Source organism: Motacilla alba, chromosome 6 (genome assembly GCF_015832195.1).
Source record: "Motacilla alba alba isolate MOTALB_02 chromosome 6, Motacilla_alba_V1.0_pri, whole genome shotgun sequence".
NCBI lineage: Eukaryota > Metazoa > Chordata > Aves > Passeriformes > Motacillidae > Motacilla > Motacilla alba.
In genome coordinates this window covers 19,449,175-19,472,857 of record NC_052021.1, presented here as the reverse complement: position 1 = coordinate 19,472,857, position 23,683 = coordinate 19,449,175, and the positions used below count along the sequence as shown (strand labels likewise).

The following is a 23,683-nucleotide window of genomic DNA, read 5'->3' as shown; positions in this document are numbered from 1 at the left end:
TCCAACAGCTCCATGTTCTTCCTGTGCCAAGGACTCCATAGCTGGACACAGCACCCCAGTGGGAGAGAGCAGAGTAGAGGGGTACTTAGACGCTGCATTCAGTTACATTCGATTATCCACTGGGTGGCCTGACAGACAAATATGCCAGAGGCTCTCACACTCCTTCACCAAGCCATGTCAGCTGCCTTTATAGTCTGGCCAAAGCAATGTCCTGGGCACTATCCTGAGGTGGAGTCGCAAGTAGGCAGCAATAAATAGCTTTTCCTGGAATGCCAATTTTGGAGTGAATTTGCACAAAACCCAGAGGAGCAAGCAGAAGAACCACCTATTCTGTCTGCAGGCAGCTCTCCTAGACTGAGGCCATCAGCTTCAGGCAGATGAGACTTTTCTCACACAAGCACTGTAATTCACAGGTGCCATCTTGCCAGCCAAGGCCTGATTTGTGCACACATCCTTCTCCACAGAAATTACAGCTCGCCTCCACCTGCTGCCCTTCCCTGCAAGCCACGATTTCCCTGCTTGTTTCTGCCCAATTACGTGCACACTGGCAGCAATCCTGGCAGGAAATAGAAATGACATCGGTGCTGGCTAACTCAGTCTGTTCATCACCTAACCCAGCAGCAGCTCCACCCAAGTGGCCACAGCAATGTGCTTCAGGAAACTGGGGGAGAAGAAACTTTATTGGATACAGTGCTTCAGGAGCTGATTGAAAAGTTTCTTCACAGGCCACTCGAAGGTAAACTTCAGCTACAGGCTTGCAGCTGTACAGAGATGTGTTTAAAACTTGAGAAACCAGAAGAGCTAGACTATGAAGGCATGTGTTCTTAGACATGTTTTTAATAAAAAAGGAATGCACATGTACAAGTGAAAATTTCCACGTTAGAAATGTTCTGTTGAGTTTGCATTAACTCCAGGACACCTAAGGGAGGGTGAAGAGTCAGTCTCCTGCCCTTGGCCAGAAGCCCAGCATGACCTTTCAGATGTGGTGAATACTACTCAGCAGTCTCATTCGCACAGTTCTCCTCACTTGACTGCTGGAAGAATAATTCTTCTGCAGGCTGAGCAAAATAGTAAGGGAAAAGTTAGGATGGCTGGAGGTTGGAGGAAGACTCAACACTGGGTAAAGAAGAGATGGAGGCTTCTGTTGACAACTTGTTCAGTCCTCAAGCTTGAGTCTTAGCTTTTTTGCAGGCTGGCACTGCTGTTTCTTCCTCTTCAACCTTGCGAGGCTTCTTCACCGTGTACACCACGCCACAGGCACTCTTTCGAGTTTCTGGAATACACAAGCAGAAGCTGCAGTACCAGTACCTCAAATACTGGAATAAAATGCATTTAAGGCATACTCAGTTCAGATGTCCATGCCCCAAACCACAGCTGGACATGATGAGCAACCAGCCAGTCAGCACACAGAGCAGGGAAGCAACCTGCAAGGGCAGGAGCTCAGGATTCACTGCATTAGAGTGGAGAAACTACCGGGGGAAATACAATGGTGGGTGCAGAATTATAGCAAACCAAGGAAAACCAAGGTCTGCGGGGGCTGAGGAGCTGCAAAACCATAGGAAACCAGGCTTAGTTCAACAATCACAGAAGGACACATTCTTGAAGCACTGTCAAAAGCACTTCTGAGCCAAACATACTGTTTTTAAAAAAAACACTAAAAAATGCATTCACATACCCCAGGATTCTTAGACTGTGTGGGCACAATTGTATTGGCAGAGGATCACCTACATACTGAGGAAGTATTTTAGGGTATTCAAGAATTTTATTTACTAAACTCTCAACATTATTATGAAATACTGGTCAAATAACCTACTGAGCCCAATCCAATTTTGTAATTACTGGTGGGAAGCTTCTCTGCAAAATTTGAGTTAGAAGAGATTCTCTATTCCTTACAAATACTCTATTAGCAGAGAGGCTCTACAAGAACCTTGACAAAATATATTGACTTGTTCTGGGCTAGTATCCTCTCTGGGACAAGGGAAATGACACTTGCTATTTAATTTCACAGATAAGACAGATGACAGGCTTGAGAAATCGCACATAAATTTGATAAACTCTGTACTTCTATGTAGATGAGCAGCAGGCTGGAGGAGAACCTGTTGATTTTGCCATGAGTTTGAAATGATCCACACTGAAGAGTGAGTCAGAAATAATCCACGTATTAAAGCATGAGAAAGGGACATGACTAAGGCTGCTTCTGCACACATGCTGCAAAAAGGCAAATGCAAAACACATGCAGACCCATTTTTTTGATACCAATCACTTAGCTTTTGTCAGTGTCACCAAGATCAGCATTCAAACCTTTCTGAAATGGGACAGTTTCACTATGAAGCACAGCAGCATGTTCCTATTTTGGTTCAACCCTTTATGATTCATTAATGTGGTTGCATGAGTCCTCCAGCACAGACAGCACCATCAGTTCAGCCACTGATTTACCAACATGGCAACGAGGGAAAATAAAACAGCCTTGCCACACAAGCTCCTCTTCATGCATTGGACAAAGAAGTAAAACCCTGATCTGACTTGCTCTGTCAGGTCTCAGACCTTTTGGAGAATAGGCATCAACAAGAGCTTATTTTAACAAACGCACACGTTACTTAGAGGAGCTTACAAGTGCTCACCTCCATGCAGCATGGTGGCTCTGCAGTTGGTGGACACAGCTGCCTTTGCTTCGCCTTCTGACAGGCCAAACAGCAAACCTCTGTCACTGCAGCTCAGGATCAAACACACAGGAAGCAACACACACAACAGGGAAGGCTCTCTGCACGACAGGCTTGCTTACTCTACAAATAACTGGGAATTAGCAAAGCTGTAATTCAAAGTGACATTTTGCATAAGGTTACCCAGAAGCAGAGAAATGAGGCACCCAATTCTCTTGGCTGCAGTTCCCCAGCAGCCCTCCTGGAAAGCTCCTGGCAACACTGCTTCTTTCCAGACAAGAAGCTGTACTTTTGAAAATAAAAGTCTCTCAACACAGAAACATTTTAGATATGCATAATCAAGAAAAAAAAATTACCCCTCAGAAAATTTCAGGTTTGGGGACAGGGCACTGTCTGATACAAAGACATTATGCTGAAGTTTCCAGCCACCTTCAGCAGGGATGACACCACCTTAGCTATGTTAATTTAGGTTGAGCCTGACTGCTCATTTTAAGAGGGAAGAAAAAACGTTGTGCATAAAATCCTTCCAGGCCACACAGCCTCCCACATGGTTCTCATGACTCAGAGCATGCTCCTTCCCTTCCAGGGACAGGCCAAATATGTGCTTCAGGGGTGGGGAGAGTAATAAAAATGTATCTGAACTCCTAAAAGAAGGGAAGAAAAGACACACTCCTCTGTTTCTAGAGCACAAGAATGTTATTTAACATTACATGTATAACTAAGGACTGGAAAATCCAGAGCAGAAGTAGTTACTGCTCAGATAGGAACTTCTAATTTTGCATAAAACCAATTTTATAGCTTCTGCTACCAAAAATATGACACTTTGGAGATACTAAGTAATAATTTCTCATTGGGTTCACAGTGTCCTTAGATTTTTATGGGTTTTATTAATTTCTTCATTTACACCCACACAACATTAATGCACAAAATATTCCTGTAGGTGAATACAAACATTATTAGCTACAGTGACTTCTTGTGCCACCCCATGACCAAAATCTGTTGCTCCTTCCACACACACTCAGAGCCCTGATTCACTGAATGGATCACCAACAAGTACCACTGTATAAAGTTCAAGGACTGTACAGGATGAAAAGAATTTCAAAACCACTTTGAACTTTCCAATGCTACTACTAACTGCTGCCTTTGACTTTGGGAAAGGATACAGATTAGCCACATCATAAGGACCTCGGAGCTCTAGAGGCTAAAACAAAACAAAGAAGTTTGGATATGTGAATGCCTTTGCTGTTAGGCTGACAGTGTGAGCAGGCAGGGCAAGGCTATCAGATAGGCAAGATTAAATGCTGTATAATAGCAAGCTACTGAAGATAACAGTAAATAAATACCACTGTTTTGGCAAACAGAGTGTCCATCTGGGAGAAAACTGTCATGGAAAATACCACAGCAGCAGCAAAAAAAAAAATCCCCCCAAAACCAACAAAGCAAAACAACTAACCAAAAAAACCATCCCCAAACCCACAATACAATTCTTTGGTAATGGCAACCATATTTAAACATACATTTTTGTATGTTTAATGTGTAATTAAAGCTGTATTTTCAGCCACAGATAAATCTTCAAATTGTTCTGGCTTTAAAAAAAAAAATCTGGGACTTACCCTTTCAGCTGCACTAGATATAACTATGTTCTGGAAAACATAAGAGTACAAACATTCATCTGTCAGACAGCACCAAGAAACGAAAAAAAACCATCAGCAAGATGCAAAAACTTTTTGAGCATTAGCTAAGTTTAGGCTCAGAGCCCAATTAAACATCAGAGTATCTGATGCCCTCAGATGAACTCTGTCAGGGTGGGAATCTTAATTTGGGGACGTGATAAACTTAAGTTATTGCCCTGTCCCCTACACAGACAGGGACACAGGCACAAGCCCTCCCCTGCTGTTACAAACCTCTCACAGCCAAATAGGAGATTAATAAGTACATCTCATTTTAGAGTGACAGGCTAAGCAGTCTAAGTGTCCAGAGTGAAGGCATTAAGCAATCACCTATCAGCCTGCATCTCTCATGGTGAACTTCAAAGTGCCCTTAAGGGTACAGAAAAAATGCAGAGCTGCAGGCACTGTGTTAAGAAGTGTCCCCTTTATTTACATCAGCTGAAAAAGGCCCCACATAAACAACAACTCATCCTGAGCTGTAACAGAAATGGATTTAGGAGTCCAGGATCCCCCAGAAGCAGCTCACAGATAGTGCCTTGAGACAGTTTGGTGCTCCCAGATTTTCAGCCTACCCTGCTGCAGTACCACTCAATGCTAAGCATTCATGTCAGCCTTGACCATACCCACACTGGTTCAGGAAATGTATCTACATTTAGGCAGTGGCTGCCACTTTGTGCCACACTCTCATTTCCCTTTACACTGGCACCTCTATGAAAATCACCAGGCAGAGAAATCCTTCTCCCTTCTCTCCCAAAAGGTTTCTGCAGAACAGGTATGTGACTACACTGGGGTTGGCAGATCCCACAGCTCAGCTGCCAGAGCTCTTCTGATGCTAAGCTCTGAGGATGCTCACCTAGGGGCAGCCTGTTTAGCTCAGCTGGTAACTCTGCAGCAGCAAAATCTCCTGGCACCTTTTATGATACTGAATAAAAGGTTTTGGGAATTCCTGCTTGAGTGGGTGGGAATTGGAATTGTGCTGAGGCAGAGACAGACTTTCCCTCTCTGACACATCACCCATCTCTAGTTTCAGAGAGGGGCTTTAGATCTCTTTCCCACGCTGCTTTGCTCCCCCTGCCCAGCACAAAGAGCTGGGCAGACACTGGAAGAAAATGCCCTGTGTGCAGCTAGAATTCAACAGCTGAAAGACCTGTGTAAACCTGACTGCATGTTCACAGTGTGCCCAAGGTTTCCTCATGTGCTGAGGAGAAGAGGATGGGACAGATGATTCTGCCTCATCATTAGGAAAGCCAGAAGGAGAAGCAACATAAACATCAAAGTGACTTAACAGCACACATCCTGATGGAGCCTAGGACATTTTTTTTCTGAATAGTTCACCTTTAAAACGACCACACTATGGATTCCAAAGGTGCTTTTGAGCCTAAGTGGTGCTGACTGCAAGAGTTTTCTGGGAAAATTCAAGTTTCCTGCTCCAAACTGTAGCAACTAATGCCTGTCACCCAGGCTCAGAGAAGCTCCCAGAGCAGCTGTATGAGACATCTGAAGCCAGCACAGGGTTGTGCATCACTGCTGGGCATTGGAGATATGCTCTGCCTGGTTCAAAAGCACTAGAGGACGGGTAGGATGGAGGAGGGACACAAGAGCAGGTAAGAAAAGCACTGCTGGCAAGTGAAGGAGCAGCAGGCAAAGGCAAATCCAAGGCAAGAGCTAAAGGGAAATCTAAAAGGCAAAACACTATCTCCCCAGGTAAAGCAGACAGCAACTGTTCAGTACAGTGCTCCAGGCAGCCTCCAGCTCAGTTACCAAAACAGAGGAGCTGAGGGACTGTGGCTATACACACCTTCTGTCTGGCAAGGCAGGGCAGTTTCTCCTTCATTCCCTGCACATTTTAATGCTTTAAAGACACTGCTCAATGCCAGCTCTGAGAACACAAGTAAATTTCTGAAGGTTTCTCTGCCCTGCTATAATAGAGGAGGAATAAAAGGATCCAAAAGCTACTAGGGGTTGAGCAACTACATGTTACAGAACAGGAGAGTTGCATGCCAGGTGCCAACAGAAGCAGCCGATGGACCAGCCATCCCATGTTTCATTTAAACAAGGCCCCCTACCTCACTGACAGAGGCAAACTCTCACTAAGGGCTAATTACCATCTCTGCTGGTCCACAGCCTACTGAATCTGGAGACAAAGAACAAAGGCAAGCTAGCAGTCCTCTTCCAGTGCCTAACAACAACTCGTCCTGTGCAGCTCCAGCTGATTTACCTTCCAGTCACAGATGAAACCCTAGACTGACAGAAGCAGAATGAACGGGCACTGTGCACAGACTGAGAGCCTGAACTCTCGCTTGCCCTATCCATGACATCAACTCAGCGGGTGCTCTCCAGTTCATCAACAACCACGTGAGAATCACATCCTGAACTGCACGGAGGAAAGAGGAGCAATATCAAACAGGGAATTCCAAAGTAAGCGTCTGGTGTGTATGGAAGTCATGTCCAAGTCAGTACTTCATGTCATTAACTGCCAGAGCTGGGCTTCTCAGAAGAGGCTGTGCAAATACTCACCTCTTCTGTAGCACCAAGGAAACGAATCTGTTTGACCCACCCTGCTGTTCTATGAAAGGCTGCCATGCTTGAGGAGAACTGAGGTATTGATGGATCTGTTTTTAATTTACCTTCCAAGCTCTACATCCCACTTCAGATTTTCCAAATCCAGCTTCTCTGGACTAGCTATATGTGGCAGAGGCCATTTACAATACAGAAGGGGGAGCTACAATTTCTGCTAAATTTGATATGACCCCCTATTAAAAACATGGCCTGAGAGGACCCAGCATAATAGACATCTTAACCTGGCAGCCTGGGAGGATGTAAGTTATGAAAGCAATGGGTTACAGGCATCTCAAAGTTACTTCTTCCTTGGGTTTCAGTAGCATGGAAGAATGCAGCTCATCTGACTGCAGCAAAGCCTTGGCTGACAGCCAGCTAGCTGTCTGGTCTATTTTGAACACAGAGAATTTACTTGTTAACAAAACAAGGTTTGTACTTTTTTTTCTTATTGTTTTTAAGCCCCCATATTCAAAGTAGGCAGTCAAAAGAGCTTTTGGTCAATGAGAAATATGAAGTGGAGGATTTTAAAGAAATACATGAATTTCAGTTCTAGTGCAAACCTTAGATGTCTGGCACTTTAATCTCCCTCCATCCCCTCCCACCTTTGTTTTGGGAATTGCATACCGTAACAACACATGGGTTGTTCTGGAAAAAGAATCTAACAGCTTGACAGCTTAAGAAGAAAGCATGCAGTGGTGCGAGACTGCAAGTATCTGGAGCTACAATAATTGTGTCCTTGTGTTAGTAGGCCAAGATTTAGTCACAGCTTCAGATGTCCCAGCGTCAAACTAATTTAAAATGGCTCAGTCTGTACAACTCCAGAAAAATGTGAACTGATTTAATTACCTTGTTTTCACTTTGAGAGCTTACCTTTCCTTTGCAGATCTGCATCAGGCTGATGGCATTTGAAATTGTGTATCTTCTCATAGTAGAGTCTTTGATGGCAGGCGTGTAAAGAAGTTCAAAGTAAATGCCTCGATCTATTGCCTTCACATGAAAGAGAGTGATCAAAAATCAAAAGGAGAGAAGCCTAACAATCAAACAACTGCTGTCTGTATTGATGCAGCTTATTCTCAGTTTAACTGTGTCACATACAAAAAAAAAATAAGGCAGAATTGTTCCAGTAAGAGCACAGCATAGCATGAAAGGAGAGTGGGGGAAGGCTTCACTGTACACCAGATACGTGTGCATAAATCTTGGACAGAATGAGGTTTAACAAGTACCAGCCACTTACTTGCTGTAATTGACTATCATTAATACGTACACACAATCAGAGTCGAGGGAACAGATAACCATTGCTGGTTATCTGCTGTCTTGAAACTTTGAGGACCCTACTCCTCTAGTCCCACACCCTGCTGTAAGAAAGTTCACCACTTCCCTCAGCAGCCACGTACTGCAGATGAAGAATTCCTCCTTGCACAAAAGCAACCACAAGGACCCTTCTTCAGTCTCACAGCATACTCTGGTGTTTGTGACAACGTTAAGTAACAGTGAGTCACACAGGAGGTTTCAAATAGTAATACTGATTATATTTTCAGCTGCTTTGACATCCTTTGCTATCTGTCACAGTGCCTCACCAAAAGCCCAGTATTCTTGTTTTTGCAAACACAGAAAGGTTAAGCCACTTGCACACGGTGAGCTAGTGATAAAGACACAATGTAAGGCCAGGAGTTCTTTGTTCCATAGCAATTCTCTATTTGCCTGAAATGACACTCTACTCTTACACAAATATTATTAAAATATGCTGCAATGGTAATACTGTAAGAGAGTCCAGTAACTGAATACAGCTGGAATTAATTCAGCTCCCACACACGCATGACCTCTGTATGCAAGCACAACAGAAGCTATGCACCAAATGTTTTACACAGAACTGGCCTGATAGCTGCAAACAAGAGAAGCCTGAATTTATCAAAACCAAACAGGTGATGGCAATACACTAATTTCCTGTCAAGGTGATTTTTAACCTCATCCCTACCACTTCAGCTGCCTGCCAATCTGTCTGGCATCGTAACAACCAAAACTGACTGCCCCAGGATGCACAGACCAGTCCAACAGACAGACTGGCTTGAAGCTGGGAATGTGGAAGATGAGAAGTAGCTTGCAAGGAAAATGTCTCCCAACACAGGGCTCTAAGAGCCACACAGCTCCTTACCTGGGCCAGCTGCTGTAGTTTTAGGCAGCTAGGGTACTTTCATACAGTATTTCATACAAAATTGTTATTCCAAGTGGAATGTTAAAAATCCTTAGTTTACCATAAACTCCAATGTATTATTTTTATTCTGTCTCAGAATTAATTCTAGTTCATTTTGAATTTTTATTCTAGGTCATTTTTCCTAGAAAAGGAAGAAGGATTACAAGCCAATTCCAAATTTAAATTTTTGAGAACTAAGTTCTACAACAGCCAAGAATGCCCATGTGGAATGAACCTCTACATCTACTCAGAGGAGAAAACAAGTTCCCGTAAGAGCACATTCAGATTAAGTTTTCTGGCACACTACCAACAGCAGGCAGAACTATATTTGATCCACACTGATAGCCATCTTGGGTCCCACAGCACATATTTAGCAATGCTACATTTGGTTCATTTACCAAGACATTCTTTTGTCCAAGTATGGATTCAGTACAGTTGTTTTTCAAGTAGCCAGCACAACATCCTTCTCCCAAATTAATGCTGCCATTCACATTTCCTGTCTTTTAAATCAAAGGGCTGTTTATCTGTTTTGACACAGCTGTACCATTTTTGGTTTGGGAAGCAGCTTTGTCAGCAATCACACCATATCTCCCTGCTTAGCAGCATGGTGGCCTTAAGGCTCTGTTTCCACTCCTTGGGAACACCACTTCTGCCTTCTTAAGTGGGGGACAGGAGGAGAAAAAGAAAGAACATACATCACTGTGTATTAAGTGCTGCAGTGGAGGCCCAGAAGTGAAGGACATTTGAAACAAAACTACACATTATGCAAGAAAATAAAAGAACCACTTGGATAGGAATGGTGGGTGGAAAGCAGTAGGGAATTAGACTCAAATTTCGTATTTAATGTCAGTCTAACAGCAAGAATACAATTTAGATGTAAATTTACCATATTCACAGGGGGCCTTCTGAAGTAGAATGGCAGCTTTTCTGTTACATTTATGCAGACCAGATCCACATCTAGTGTTGTGCAAGCAATCTACAGCAAAGAAATAGGAACAGATTATTAGATATGCCAAAAAATGCATAACCAACTTGAGGTGCACTAATATTCTCTTTCATTTCTTAGTGCAACAAATGTCTCTCCAGGGTGACTTCAGTTTTAAAATTAAGAGGTACTATGCATTGCAGGTATGCCAATACAAGAGCAGCACTTGAGACTTAAAACCCAAGTCTTCCCTTTCATACAGAACTAATTTTCCAATAAAATAATGGTCAACCCCAAAGCAGTACTTTGTTTTTATCTGACAGAGGACGCGCAGAAGCAATGCTGGCTTTTGACAAAAGAATTCAGACCAACCCCAGTTTAGAAAGGGAAGAGCCCAGGAACTGCTCCTTGTCCCATCATGCTCTGCTTCCAGTGCAGCACCTCTATGTTTTCAGGATTAATTACTTTTACCAGAAGCAATAGAGAAAAGAATGAAAAAAAAAAAAAAAAAAGCAGAATGTGACTGTTGGTGCTGCATGCCATATACTGGAGACCAATCCTCAGAGACTCCCTTTCCTGGCTGGGTGCAGCTCCTCCTGACAGCCAGACCTCTGGCAGAGTCTGGAGACAGCACTGAAGGCTAGAGTTTAAGAATTTAGCTTTGAATTTGCACCACAATTTACAGGTTGTATTAAGAGATGGAGGAAATGAACAAGGGGCAGAGGCTCCTCACACTGAGATACAGGGAAAATTAAGGGGACCTAAAAGGGACTCCTTGATTTAAATTAATCTCATGCATCCAAATTAGGAATTATATATGCCTACTCTGTAAGGATGATTACACAGGGCCAGACTAATGTCTGTAAGCAGTGTTGTAACAAAGAAGGTAAGACAGGATGAAGAAGTTGAAAAGGAATTTTTTGTGTGTAGGGGAACTCTCTGCACTCAGAAACCTGGCAGCAACTGCTCCAAATACACCTGGGCCAGGTGCCAACCATTCATACCTCCTCCCACCAGCACAAAAGCAGTGAGGGCTGTGAGGAGCCCCAGGGGTAACACAAGGCTCTAACACAAGGCACACTACTGCTTGGCAAACTGGTCTTGTACCAGTTTGTTCACATGGAATTTGGATGGAGATGAGAGCAGAGGCCCAGCTTTAGGAATGCTTCTTAGCTGTTGATAGCACTCTCTCCTAGACAAGACAGCCACAGTACACATGCAGGCAAACCACAAGGTTTTTGAAGTCGAAATGTCTCTGCCAGGACATTCAGACTAAACTTTTTCTTCATGCCCTACCTTTATCCTCCATTAGGCAGGACATGGGCTGCCTGTGGAATCCATGGCATAGAATTAGATTTGCAAGGGGAAGTTCAGCCCTACTACAGTCAGCTTCCCTCCTTTTCTTACAAGAGGTACAAACCACTACACAGAGGTGATTTATGGGAACATGCACAGAACAAATAGCTCCAAATCATGCCCTAGAAAATATGTCAGCGAGGTCATAAAAAAATCAGGAAGGGATTATGGCAAAAATTAAGGGAAACAAGAATAGACATCAGACACATGCAAGATGTCCTATTTGATGAGAAATCAAGTCTTCCAAATCAGCTCCAGAAACATTTGCAAATTAAGCACAGTGGGACAGGGAGTGCCTCAAAAGCCAGGATATCTACAGGATTCCAGTGACACGAACATTTCAGAAAATACCACCAAGGAAAAACAAACTGCGAATCATATTCCTCACATATGAGGAATTCCTGCACTGTATGAAAAACTGGAGAGCAGATTCCTCCAAGAACTCTAATGTTCAGCCTAGCTCTGGCTCCCAGACAAATCAAATATGCAGTCAAGCCAAGGTTACCCTGCCTGCTGAAAAGATCTGAAGTGCAACAACTTCATCCAGAAAACGACATGCAGCAAGTTGCACAACCCAGCAGCTGCCTGGCAGCACTGTGGGCAAGAGCCCCATCTGCTGGGAAAACTCCAGCCAGCCATTAATAAATACATCTGCCACTGTCTGGATGCTCTGAAGCAAGTTTTGGCAAACGTTTTAGGAACAAACATTGAAATCTGGCTTTGCACTGCATCTTCAGATGTACATATGTAGGTTTTTTTAGATACTAGTTATGTGCTAAGTGCTTAAGAACAGCAGACAGAGCTAACTAATATCATTAAAACAATCAGAAATCTTAGTAAGCAAAATTTTTGAAAAGCAGCAAGTACCCTATTACCTGCATGGAGCGGGCATTCCTGCTGCAGGCCAAAACAATCTTTTTGGGAGACTTGAACAAGGAGCCCATTCTACAATCGGCAAACATGGCTTCCTCATCCCTTTAAGGATATAAATTATTTGAAGAATTTGAGCACATCTTTCAGTACATATCACTGCCACACACAGCCACAAAAGAGCTTCCCTGACTTGTGACAAAAGGGAACAGATTAGTTTTGGGCCATGCTAAAACTGGAGTACATCTCCAATGGTCAGGTAATTTTTTCACAAATACATGAAAAATCTTATTCTATGGAGAAAATACAAGTGCCAAATTGTTGGTGAGAAAGATGATGCTGTTGAGGTAATGCTGAATTACCAAAAGCCAATAGGAAGTTAATTTGTCATGCAAGACCACTCTTGAAGGCTTTATTCTTAATAATGAAATATCCATGAGTTGTTAGAGCCAAACTGTATGTCCTGAAACCCCCTGTGTAAAGTCCCTTTCACCTGTATAATACCTCTGGGAAACTGAATCAGCTCTCTGAAGAGAGACATTCTAAAATCTCTAAACAAAAGACAACCATACAAATCTGCCCTGAATGTGAAGGATGAATGAAGTCTTTCACCACGTGCACTTTGCAAGAAACACGCCTGGGTTCCATCCCCAGCTCAAAGTGCTGCCAGCATGGAAGCAATGGAGATGATCTCACTGACAATCCTGCTTCTTTCCTCACACCCTGTCCATCACCTGGCAGCTTAACCAGGCACTGTCTGCACTGGCCTGCCAGAGCACAGCCGCCCGCTCTGCGCTGGCACAACTCTCCGCGTGGCTGGCTGCTGAATCACTCTGGGAAAGGGGATCTGCCTGGAAAAGAACTTGGCAAAACCTCTGGTTACTGCTCAGCCAAAAGCAGGCTCCTCAAAGCAAACTGCCATGCAGCTGAGCAAGCAAGCAGCCTCAGCAGCAAAGCAGACAGGGACCTGCAGAAATGAGTGGCTGTTTCTGCCAGTTCAAACGCTGCCACAGCTGGATGTGCAACTGCAGCAGGAGGCATGGTACGGCTGAAAATAAACAATAATAACCCTTAAGTGAGAAAATACCCTTTTCCCAAAAAAACAACACAGCACACCCCAGCTGACCACCTAGTTTCAGGTGCTTGTTTAAGCACATGATAAACTGATGGAGCTCCCTTGAGAAGTGAGATTTTACACTATTGCCAGAGATAAAAAAAAAGGGGTGGAGAGTGGCCAACAAAAAATATCTTAAACCATTTGCCTCTGTCACACCCCAAAGAGTCTAAAATCTTTCAAAGGAAATAAAATTCAGAAATTAGTTTCATTTCGCTGTAACTCTTATAATACTTGAATTCTGCTGAAAAATTCTCTGAAGTTCATGTTCTTTGACAGCCTCCTGCTTTGTAGTTTACTTGGACAAGACTTGAAATAGGAGGGGAAATAACACAGAAAAACAAACAGAACAATACAATTTTAATGTGGCAAAACAGGTATTCAGCAGTACTAGAAAGTGGCTTTAACTTATTTAAAAAAAACAACCACCAGACTCAGTTTTAACCTGAGAAGCTCCCTTTGGAAGTAAATTCTTCAAAGAAACTCACTTTTTTTTTTTGCTGTCCCTGTCCCTCCTTCACACTGCTTAAAACTGCATGCCTGCCTGCCAAGGCTAACAGAGATGGAACACTTCCACCTACTCACCCAATTCAGACTTAATAATGTTTATGAGCTTACAACAGGTCAGACATCACAATTTTGGGTTTTGTAAGAAAAATTCTGACTAAAACATAACTTGCTTCAAGGTGCTCCACCCAATCAGAACATTGACAGCAGCTGTTATCAAGTATTTGAGAACAATTTAAATAAAAATATGAAGGAAATGGAGGCGAACAGCCATCAGAACCACATTAGTTCCACTTAAAAATCCTCCCTAGCATTTTTGAGACCAGGAATAATTAGTTCTAACAGAATATCACACGTGCATTTCAGGGAAGTTGTCAAGAGTTTGAGAAGCTAAAGCTGAAGACAGAAGTTTTCTACGTGATGATAGTACATATATATTGGGGGGAAAAAGGGATGTTTTCTCTCCTCACTAGGAGAGAAATGCCTCCTACAAGGCACATAAAGGCAACTGCAGTGCAGGGCATACAAGTCCCTTTATCAGGTAGACAAGGTAGATGTTTCAGACTTTAACCTGTCACCTCAGGGTCCTGCAGCCTCCTGAAAATCCTCCCAAACCCCTCAGCCTATCACCCCAACATGTAGCCTATAATGTTTGATTAACTCCATGAGGTCTTTATAAAATGGGAAATAAAATCAAAACAAAGCATGTACTTCAATTAGTACAAGGCACGAAAGGCTACTGAATGAGCATTACTGATGAGATGACTGTACTTACATGGAACAGTTTCTCAGTTTTTGGAAATACTGCTATGATGTCATATAACCTTATGTTTGCAGATGTTGATCTCTATAAAAGGAGCAAACAATTACTGCTTTGAATTCTGACAGATAACAAAGCCATGCACAATAATTACAACCAAAACAATGAGGAGAAAAATCTTTTTCCCTGTCAAGTACTAAAACAAAGGCAATAATCATCCGATTATACAGCAGGTTTCTACAGTGAAGTCATTCATTCTCAGTTTGAGGCTTGTCCCACCAATTTACTAAGACACTCACACTTTTTGCTTTGATCTTGTAGCACAAAAACATAACCAGATACAAGGGTTGCTCATGGTCTTCTAGTTCATGCACAGAAGTCCAGAAACCAAGGAACAGAACTGTTATTCCATATTGACAAATGATCAGCAGAAGCCATATACAGTCTTGTAAGTCTGCATCTCCTCGTGATCACATTATTTGTTAAAGATGAAATCTCAGAAATCATTGCTCAGTGCCCCATAAATTCCAGGATGTTGTCCCCATAGAATTTCCAAAGTTTCATCCATTAATTAAGAAAAGGAAATAAAAGTTGTAAAATTGATTGCTGAGTATACTTACCAAGAGATTACAGTGGGAAGGATCAGAAACAACAAGTGTTAGCCGGGTCAAGACTTTTATTCTTTTAGATGTACCCTACAGAGAAAGAATAATATAAAAAAATTTAATAACCCAAAGTAAAAATTTGTGGTAATTTCCACCCCAGTCGGCTATAAAAATAAAATGGTATCATGCTTATAGTCTTGCTATACTAATTTTCTAAAGTCTGTAGTTACTCTTCCCTAATTTACATTATCTCTTTGATATTATACCTGTCCTTACAAAGAATGACTTACTGTATTTCTCTGGGGAAGGATGAATAGAAAAGAAAAGAAAGAAGAAAGAAAAACAACCATGCAGAAAAATTGAGTATGGTTTACTACTGCTATGATTCCCCAGGCAGGCCACAACTGCAAGGAAAAGCAGTTCTTGAATTCATCAATGTCAGTGACCCAAAACACATCATTCTATATCTTTATATCCAAATTTTGCTCCATCAAAACCACAAAGTTATTTCCAAAACCTAAATTTCAAGAAATGTACTGTAATTACTCAACTACAAGCAGATTCAAAATTCACACAAAGCAATTTCTTTAATAATTTCTAAAATAATGAATAGAGCCTACCCTGACGTGAGTTTACTATTCTTCCAATGCTTGGAGTTTTAACCATGAAATAATGGACAAATTTTTCTTTTTTGATTAACACCTCATACACAAAATCACATATACAAACCCACAAAGGTAAAAAAGGCTAATTCAGAATAACAGTATATATATAGAATGTAACTAGACATACTTGTACAATAGGTAAAGATGGAAACAGCTCTGAAGGGGATACTGGCTTGCTAATTTCCTTGAAAGAGAACACAACAAAGTTATTGAAAATGTCATGGGTTAGGTTTACATGTAAACAAAAACTGTGTTCCAATCTTAAGAAGAAATTTACCACACTAAGAAAATTATTTTTGTGGGACAGTACATGAACCATATTAAAAATTAATTGGAAGGCAGTTCTACTGAAATATAAAATGGGAGTTTTGTTACAGAGAGATTTGTGCTTGTGTCTAGATGTGCATTCTGCTGCTAAAGCTATCTGAAAACATGCAATAAAGCAGCAGGTTTACTAAAGAAAACACAGTAAGAACAAATAACCCCAAGTACCTGTTTCTTTTCTTTAAAGTCGATGACATGATTGAGTGCAACTGCAGAATATCCCACTGAAAAACACACAGGAAGAATATTTTGTCCAGTAAACAAAAAGGAAACAAATCCAATGAGAAAACTGTAAAATACTCATTACTTAAATGTCTTACATGTGTATGTTTAGATTTCACAGTAATTTTTTGAGAAGGCTGGTTCACCCCAAAAGTGCTTTAAAATAGAAAAAAAAAATCTGTTTGGCTTTTAACACAGCCCAGGCCTGACAACTCTTGCTCAATGGCAGAGCTTTATGAACACAAATGCATGGGTTTGTGTCCCCAAAGGTCTGGCCTAGCTTGGCCCTGCTTACGGCTTTCTTTGTGGAAAACTGCTAAGCGTACTCAGGACAGCTGTTGAAAGTGCAGGCAGCGCAGAGCTGGCAGAGATACAGCTGTCGGAGAAGGCAAAGCGAGCAATTCAAAACGACGCCGACTAAACGGAGAAGGTGTGGTTCACAGGGCTCGGAGGAAGATGACAGACTCGCCAGGGGCATTTAAACCTCCCGCCCCAAACACCGCGCAGGCAGCACGTGGCTGAACAACAGCTCCGCAGGAAAAGAGCCGGGCCCTACGAAACTGCAGGAGGAAAAACGTGTGCATGTTGGGAAAACCCAACTGTTACACCGGGACAGGCAGGCACAGACAGAGCTGCAAGGCGCATCGGGAGCTTCCCCTGCGACCCCGTCCCGGGCAGAGCCAGCCTGGGCACTGGGCTGGCAGAGCCGCGGGCCGAGCGGACAGGGCGGAGCGGCGGCGAGGACCGGCCTGCCCGGAGGGGAGGGAAGGCTCATCCCGGGGAGTCCGGCCGTGCCCACCGGAGCCTCCGGCAGTGCCTCCCGAGCCAGGGGAGCCGCCGCTCGCGTCCCGCTGCCCCTCCTGGCCGGGGCCGGCCCGCGCTCCCCAGCTCAGCCCCACCGAGCTCCGGGCCGGCCCCGCCGCCCGCCCCGCTCGCAGGACTCACGGTGCGCCGCGGTCTCCAGCAGGCTCTGCAGGGACTTCCTATCCGTTCCCTGCGGCAGGTTCAGGTCGGCGAAGCCGGCCATGCTCTCGGCGCGGCGGGCGGGCCGAGCCCGGGCACGGCGGCGGCGCACGGCGGCGGCACCGCCCCCGCTCCCGCCCGCGGCAGCCTGGGCCCTGTAGTTCCGCCCGTTCCGGCCGGCGGCTCCCGCAGCCCCGTGGTGCCCGGCGGGGCCGTGCTCCGCGGGGCCCTGGCTGGCTCGCCGCGGCGCTGCGGTGGCCGGAGAAAGGCAGTGCGGTGATGGCTCAGGCCTCAGGCGGGGGCCATGAAGGAGGTCCCCCGTGGTTCGTTGCCAGGTGGCGCACCGCGGGCTCTGGGGGCATGCCCCGACTCAGGGCATCCCCGGCTCTGCCGCTCTCCCCGCTCGCAGCGGCGCCGGCCGAGGCTCGCCGCGCCCCTCGGAGCCGCCGGTGCCCGCCAGGTGGAGCGGTAGCCCCGCTCCAGTGGCGTGTTAGTCCCCTGTGAAACTGGTTCAGCTCTGTCTGAACGTTGCCAATAAAAATCAAAACCAATCTCTTCTATTTATAGTTTCATAGTTATTGTCTTTCCTACAAAGCCCCGAGCTGCCAAAGATATCCCCTGACACCGAAGAGGACAGAGGAATTCTCACAGACCGATGAATCAAATAAAGTTCACTGTGTATCACTGCCACAAAAAGTACTAATATCGTTTTACCACTGATAAATAGCACGCAATATGTAAAATACAAATGGAAATTCTCAGTAGGTGGTTTTTGGTCGCTTAGAGCAGCTGCTGAAGACAGCAGGTCTGCAATTCCTGTCCAGCTTCAGGAGGCCAGACCAGGGGGTCCTTCACCTTTTCTATCATCAAATCGGCCTATATGCTCACCGGGGGAAGTCTGTGAAATATCTGGAGCTCTGAATTCTTAATAAGGCAAAAATGCTTCTAACCAAGGCCAAGGCTGCTGACAAACCCTGAACATCCCTCCGTACAGGGGCAGACCTTGATGCCCCTTGTGCCAGCTGTGCGCACAGGGCTTGTGGGGACCTGGGACTCATTTCCACCAAAGACATCACTCGGTTAACAAAGTATGGCTGAGAAACAACAGCACCTTCTTGGCGTGTTTCTGGACATCCTGCCTGATGAGTTACAAATACCTGGGATGGTGGTAGCTGAGAAGCTACTTGTGAGTTGCAGACACTGGACTAGGAGTTGAAGCAATTTTGAGGGTTAGTAGAAAACAGCTCCCACATCTGTATGGCAGGAAAATTCCCATCATTCTGAAAGGGGTAAAAACCCCTAGGTGGTAAACCATTGCTGTTCATGCCACATCTATGGCAGCATTTTTTTTTTCACAATATTAGATCAAGATATTTTAATAAAGAAGCTCTGTTTGAGTCCATCTGCTTCTGTAAGGTGCTTGCCTGTTACATCACATCAGCCAATACTGTTTCTCTGCCAGCCATTTAAAGAAAGAGCACAGCCTGAATGGTATTGCCAAGGTTTTTGTTCAATGTGTGTGAAAATGGAACAGCTCAAGATATTATTCCAGGTTTTCTTTGGCTCAGTGTTTGATGTAATTTGATTTGTCTTAATGAATGTAAAAAGCGATCCAGAAGCATGTATCAGTTATTTCTGAATGGCCCTACTGCAGCAGTTTTCAGAGATACCAAAGAAGATTAAGCAGCCTTTGTGTTTGGCAATATACAAGCAAAAGAAACCTTTCTTTGAGGTGCTTATAATGGAGGACTTTTAAACAGATCTTTATGCAGAAGATCTGCAGAACCCTATTTGTTGTAATGGTGTAAGAATCCAAGTATGAAGCACTTTTAGCAGCAGGTATAATCATGTACTCAGGACTGTGCACAGCCTTCTTTCCTGTGTTATTATTTAGATAGTACTGATTTTTTTTACACCAGCCCCAGTGGTCTCAGGAGAGTTTCCTTATGGTCCTCACTGTTAAGCTGCAAGATTCTAACATGCTTTGTTTCATTGCAGTCCTGAAGCTCTCCTTGGTGAAAACAGATCTCCTTACTCCAAGTGTTTCTTTCTCAATACACTTAGACCTCAAGGCAGTCCTTTCAGTAAATTTTAATGCAGAAACCGTCACAATTCTTTTAATATGTTCTGAATGGGCAGCCCATGGTAGCAACTGTTAAGGTTTTTTTTGCTTCAGTTCTGCATTTGTCACTTTTTGGGTGCTAAGATTTTATTTAATACTATCTACCTTAGCATCTCAGTAACATGAATGTCACAGTCATTTTTATCATGACCTCATAACCTCCATATACTCCAATGTAAAGGTACAGATGGAGTTTTCAGAGTTGTCATTTTGAATGATACAGAATTTTAAGCATAAGCGTCATCTTAATTGTTCATTTTTCTTTTCAGATGCCAGCTTGCTGTTGTTAGTATTTGCTGGTTCCAGAAAAAGGAAGACATAATTTCACATTTAAGTTGCATAGATGAAAGTATTTATTTTGACAATGGTAAGAAATGGCCAAATATGGGAATAGTTACCTCTCTCTTTTACTGCCACAGAGTGATGATGCTTTATCTTCACAAAGACAAGAAAAGGCAGAAAAGAAAAGTGCAGCTGCAACATATTTGCTAGAAATTAGACAAGTGTTATTTGCTAAACAGTACATGCTGGGAATAAAAATCAAGGTTCTGGGAAAAAGAAAAGAAAAGAAAAGAAAAGAAAAGAAAAGAAAAGAAAAGAAAAGAAAAGAAAAGAAAAGAAAAGAAAAGAAAAGAAAAGAAAAGAAAAGAAAAGAAAAGAAAAGAAAAGAAAAGAAAAGAAAAGAAAAGAGAAAAAGAAAAGGAGAGACAGACAAATGAAAACAACAGTTTAAGGAGATAAGCTCTCTCAGGCAAGGAAGGACAAAAGAGAGGATGTTAAGAAAGAACAAAGGAACAAGAAAAATTTCTGATCTGAATGTTTATTGCATTAATGTTACCTTCCTGCCATGTGTACAATACTGAATGGCTTAAGAAGGGGAATGCAGCAGTGCCTTCAACTTTTTCAGCTAAGATGAGCAGGGCAATTGTTTTCTAGAGGCAGCTGTGTGAGGGAAGGTGTTACCGTGCCGGGCTGTCAGCGTTTTCCCCTCTGCTGCTGAAGCTCTTGCTCTGCATTCCTTGACCCATTTCAGTCAGGATCCTCCAAGTTAGCACAGACCTGCTGTCTGCAAGCATCAAGTCCTCCAGGGAGGGATGAAAGATCCAGGATTTAATGTTGGGTTTTTCAACCTAAACACTTTGATAGATACAGTCTGACCCCACTAAATCAAAATGTGCTTGGGAAACTGTATAGCCTTTAATGACCTGTCTTACCTTATCTCACTAACATGGCAGCAAAGAATTGATAGCAATAGCCACTGCTGTAGTATACACTTTGTATCAATAATGAATGCTGAAGATGTTGTGTGATTAGCACTGTTTCTGGAGGAGGGGAAAAATTAAACAGATGAGTTAACTATTTTAGGAGAGGGGAAAAATCAAAGTAAAAAGTTCTCTTGCATTTTTTTTCTTTTTATAATCTGAAATTTTTCTATAGAACAGTAATAAAATACCAAAGGTGAGATTTGTAAATAAAGTACATTATCAAATATTAACAAAATAGTTTAACTTCACTAAGTGCAGAAAGAATGGGGAGCAAATGATTTAGCACAGAATTGGAGGTATATGTAAATGTTAAGAGGCTTTTATGCATAGAGAGCCTAAACTACTCAAAGGACAGGATTTTACTAAGCCCAGCCAGAAAAATAATTTGATTATATTTTTTGAAGCCTAATGGAAGGTGAAAAAGTAATTTCTTGGGTAGAGAACAAATGTCAGCTTCTTATTCTTGACACCTAATTGGAGATTTGTTTCACTTCTTATTCTGTCTGGAACAACGTGTTAGAATTTTTAAATAGGATCACTGAAGACAAAAGTGGGATGTACCCTTGGAAAGATAGAGTCCTACTTTCCTTTGTTGTTATTTTAAGTACCTAGAATAGATGTCATCTCATGGAATGATGGGTTCTCTATGCTTTTCCAGACGCTGGCCATGTGAAACCCTCTAAACCCTCACAAAAAGCACCTCACCAGATTCAGCCCAGCCTGGGAAACTGGAAGTTATTTTAGGTGTGTCCTAGTAAAAAGGTTTCAAGGAGAATATTTTAGAGAGGTTTCAGCTGCTTTGTCTTGCCAGGGTTTTTCACATCGTCTCTGCAATAGTACATAAATCCCTTTCTATAACAGTACATAAATTGGTTTAATTGCTTTGTTTCTTCAAAGGTAGGATTACAACAGCAAATTCAAAGAGTGGTACCATGGCCTTTGACAAGGAAAGAAATCAGGTGATCAACTTGGAGTGAACTGTAGGGGAATTTAAGATACAGAACAAATGACAAGGTTCTGTCCTACTTTTGGGTTGGAATGGGTAGGAGTGATCCCTACCCTACCAAATGATCCTGTGTATCATCCACTGAGAACATTTAGAGAGTCACATCCCAGAAGTGTATTGAAAAGCTGTCAAGAAGAATGACTGATTTAATGAACTGTGTTAACGCATTTGCAGGAAGCACCAGATTATAATTTGCTCTGCCTAAGTGACAATTTAAGCAACTGAAAAATTGCTTTCAATGGGAGTACCAAACTGTACAATTTTATCAGCTTTTGTGATAAGAATCTATTTTGAACAAAATTTACTAAGTTCTTGACTCCCTAGCTGTGCTTCAGACACTATTTTTGAAAAATATGTCCAACCAATAAGGAAACATTCTCTCTCCAAGTTTTGCCTTAATGTTTTAACTTAGATATATCCTTGCAATTTCTAAAGACCTTTTTCTTCCTAATATTTGCCTAACTGAAGAGGACAAAATACTTCATTTATCACATGGTGGGGTAACTCACCCAAAGCTCAAGGTTCATGAACACATTTTGGGTGGTTAAACAGGGGTTTTTATTTTGTGATTTCATTGCTTTTGTTGTGATTGGACCCAATTAAGCAACTAACAAAGTGTGGGGAAACACTTGACTGAACCGGAAAATGCTTTCAACTTGGTAATGGTCAAGGAGCTGCCCAACAGGATTTCATCCTTATCATTGCTTATTTTATTATCTTAGTCAAATCAAGATGTGGGGTGGTAGGGAAGGGCAGCAACTGAACTACCAAACCCTACATTTCTGACCACAGGAGGCTCTGCCTGGGCTCAATCTGTGTTCTGTGAGTCAAGTATGGAAGACTCAGTTGCTATGGATTTGTGTTTCACTAGTCTGTAGGACTGTCAGCTGAGGGTTTTGGTTGTTTGTTTTGTTTTTTTTGTTTTTTTTTTTTCCCCAATAACTGGATACTTATTAGGTTTGTCTTCAAAGCAGATTTTAAAGTCGGTGTAATGCAACCATCCTGCAGCCTTTCTTACTACTGAGCCACACAAACAGTTCTTCCCTGTCCCGTCCATACTTCAATAAAACTTTCTATGTTGTTGCAAGATCTCCCCTCATTTAAACCTCATAGTTATTGATACATCTGGGACCAACGCTTTTCACTTCCTCTTCTCTAGTTCACCCGGCTTCTGTCTCATGTTGACAATGGGAGGGACACTCAGGAGCAGGTGTTTCTTGGTTCTAGTCCTTACTGTCTGGCATGTTACTATATCAAGGGGTGTGATCTTCTGCTAGCATCCCATGTGTAACTCACAATTCAAACAGTTAATTTTCACCCCACTCAGAGGCAAGAATAGGACTTAAAGAATTGAGAAAGCTATTGAGTCCCAGAAATTGGCTTGTACCTAAGAGTCCAGGGAACCTACAAGAAATGCAGGCAGTTCAAAGCAATAGGAGTTTGTTGGTTTTAGCTGTATGGAAGGGATTACACATGGAACACTGACTAAATTCAAAATCAGGGCATAAAAATATTAATAAAAGAGAAACTATAGGTGATGGTATTCACATCAACTTATTATGAAGAAGAATCTGCAAGCTTGGATACACAGAGAAGTGCTTACATACACAGGACGTGCCACGGGGCTGTGCCGGAGCCGGCAAACACGAGAGGCTCGAACCGCGCTCCGGCCGGGCCACCAGCCCGCAGCTTCCCGCGTGAGACCTGTGTGTACATACATACACACACATATACATATATATACATATACGCATATACAGGGGGTTCCCAGAGCGCCCCTCGCTTGGGGCGGCCGCCAAGGGGAAGCCACAGGAGGAACCGGCTCCGCGGACTGCGGGGAAGGGGCGCACCCCCAGCCGCAGCTCAGAGGGCAGGAGGCAGAGGGAGGCGGAGCGGTTC

The 23,683-nt window shown here is 43.0% G+C and overlaps 1 protein-coding gene across 1 annotated transcript; it reads right to left on the bottom strand.

The window, feature by feature from the left end:
- Positions 1 to 819: 819 nt before the first annotated feature.
- RPP30 (ribonuclease P/MRP subunit p30) lies at positions 820 to 17,789 on the bottom strand. Its single transcript, XM_038139975.1, has 11 exons — positions 17,374 to 17,789; positions 16,375 to 16,430; positions 16,010 to 16,066; positions 15,233 to 15,307; positions 14,628 to 14,699; positions 9,967 to 10,056; positions 7,760 to 7,876; positions 4,274 to 4,303; positions 3,824 to 3,861; positions 2,622 to 2,701; positions 820 to 1,273 (listed from the first exon to the last, which is right to left on the bottom strand). The coding sequence occupies exons 1-11, from the start codon at positions 17,453 to 17,455 to the stop codon at positions 1,164 to 1,166; spliced, it is 807 nt and encodes a 268-aa protein (XP_037995903.1). The 5' UTR covers positions 17,456 to 17,789; the 3' UTR covers positions 820 to 1,163.
- Between the last annotated feature and the right edge of the window lie 5,894 nt (positions 17,790 to 23,683).

What these genes read in the sequence shown, in the direction of transcription:
- RPP30 (XM_038139975.1), bottom strand. Translation starts at nt 17,455, where the DNA reads ATGGCCGGCTTCGCCGACCTGAACCTGCCGCAGGGAACGGATAGGAAG. An exon ending in GCTGGAGACCGCGGCGCACC is followed by an intron (nt 16,431 to 17,373) that starts GTGAGTCCTGCG and finishes TGTGTTTTTCAG; the next exon opens with TGGGATATTCTGCAGTTGCA. An exon ending in CATCTTTACCTATTGTACAA is followed by an intron (nt 15,308 to 16,009) that starts GTATGTCTAGTT and finishes CTTTCTCTGTAG; the next exon opens with GGTACATCTAAAAGAATAAA.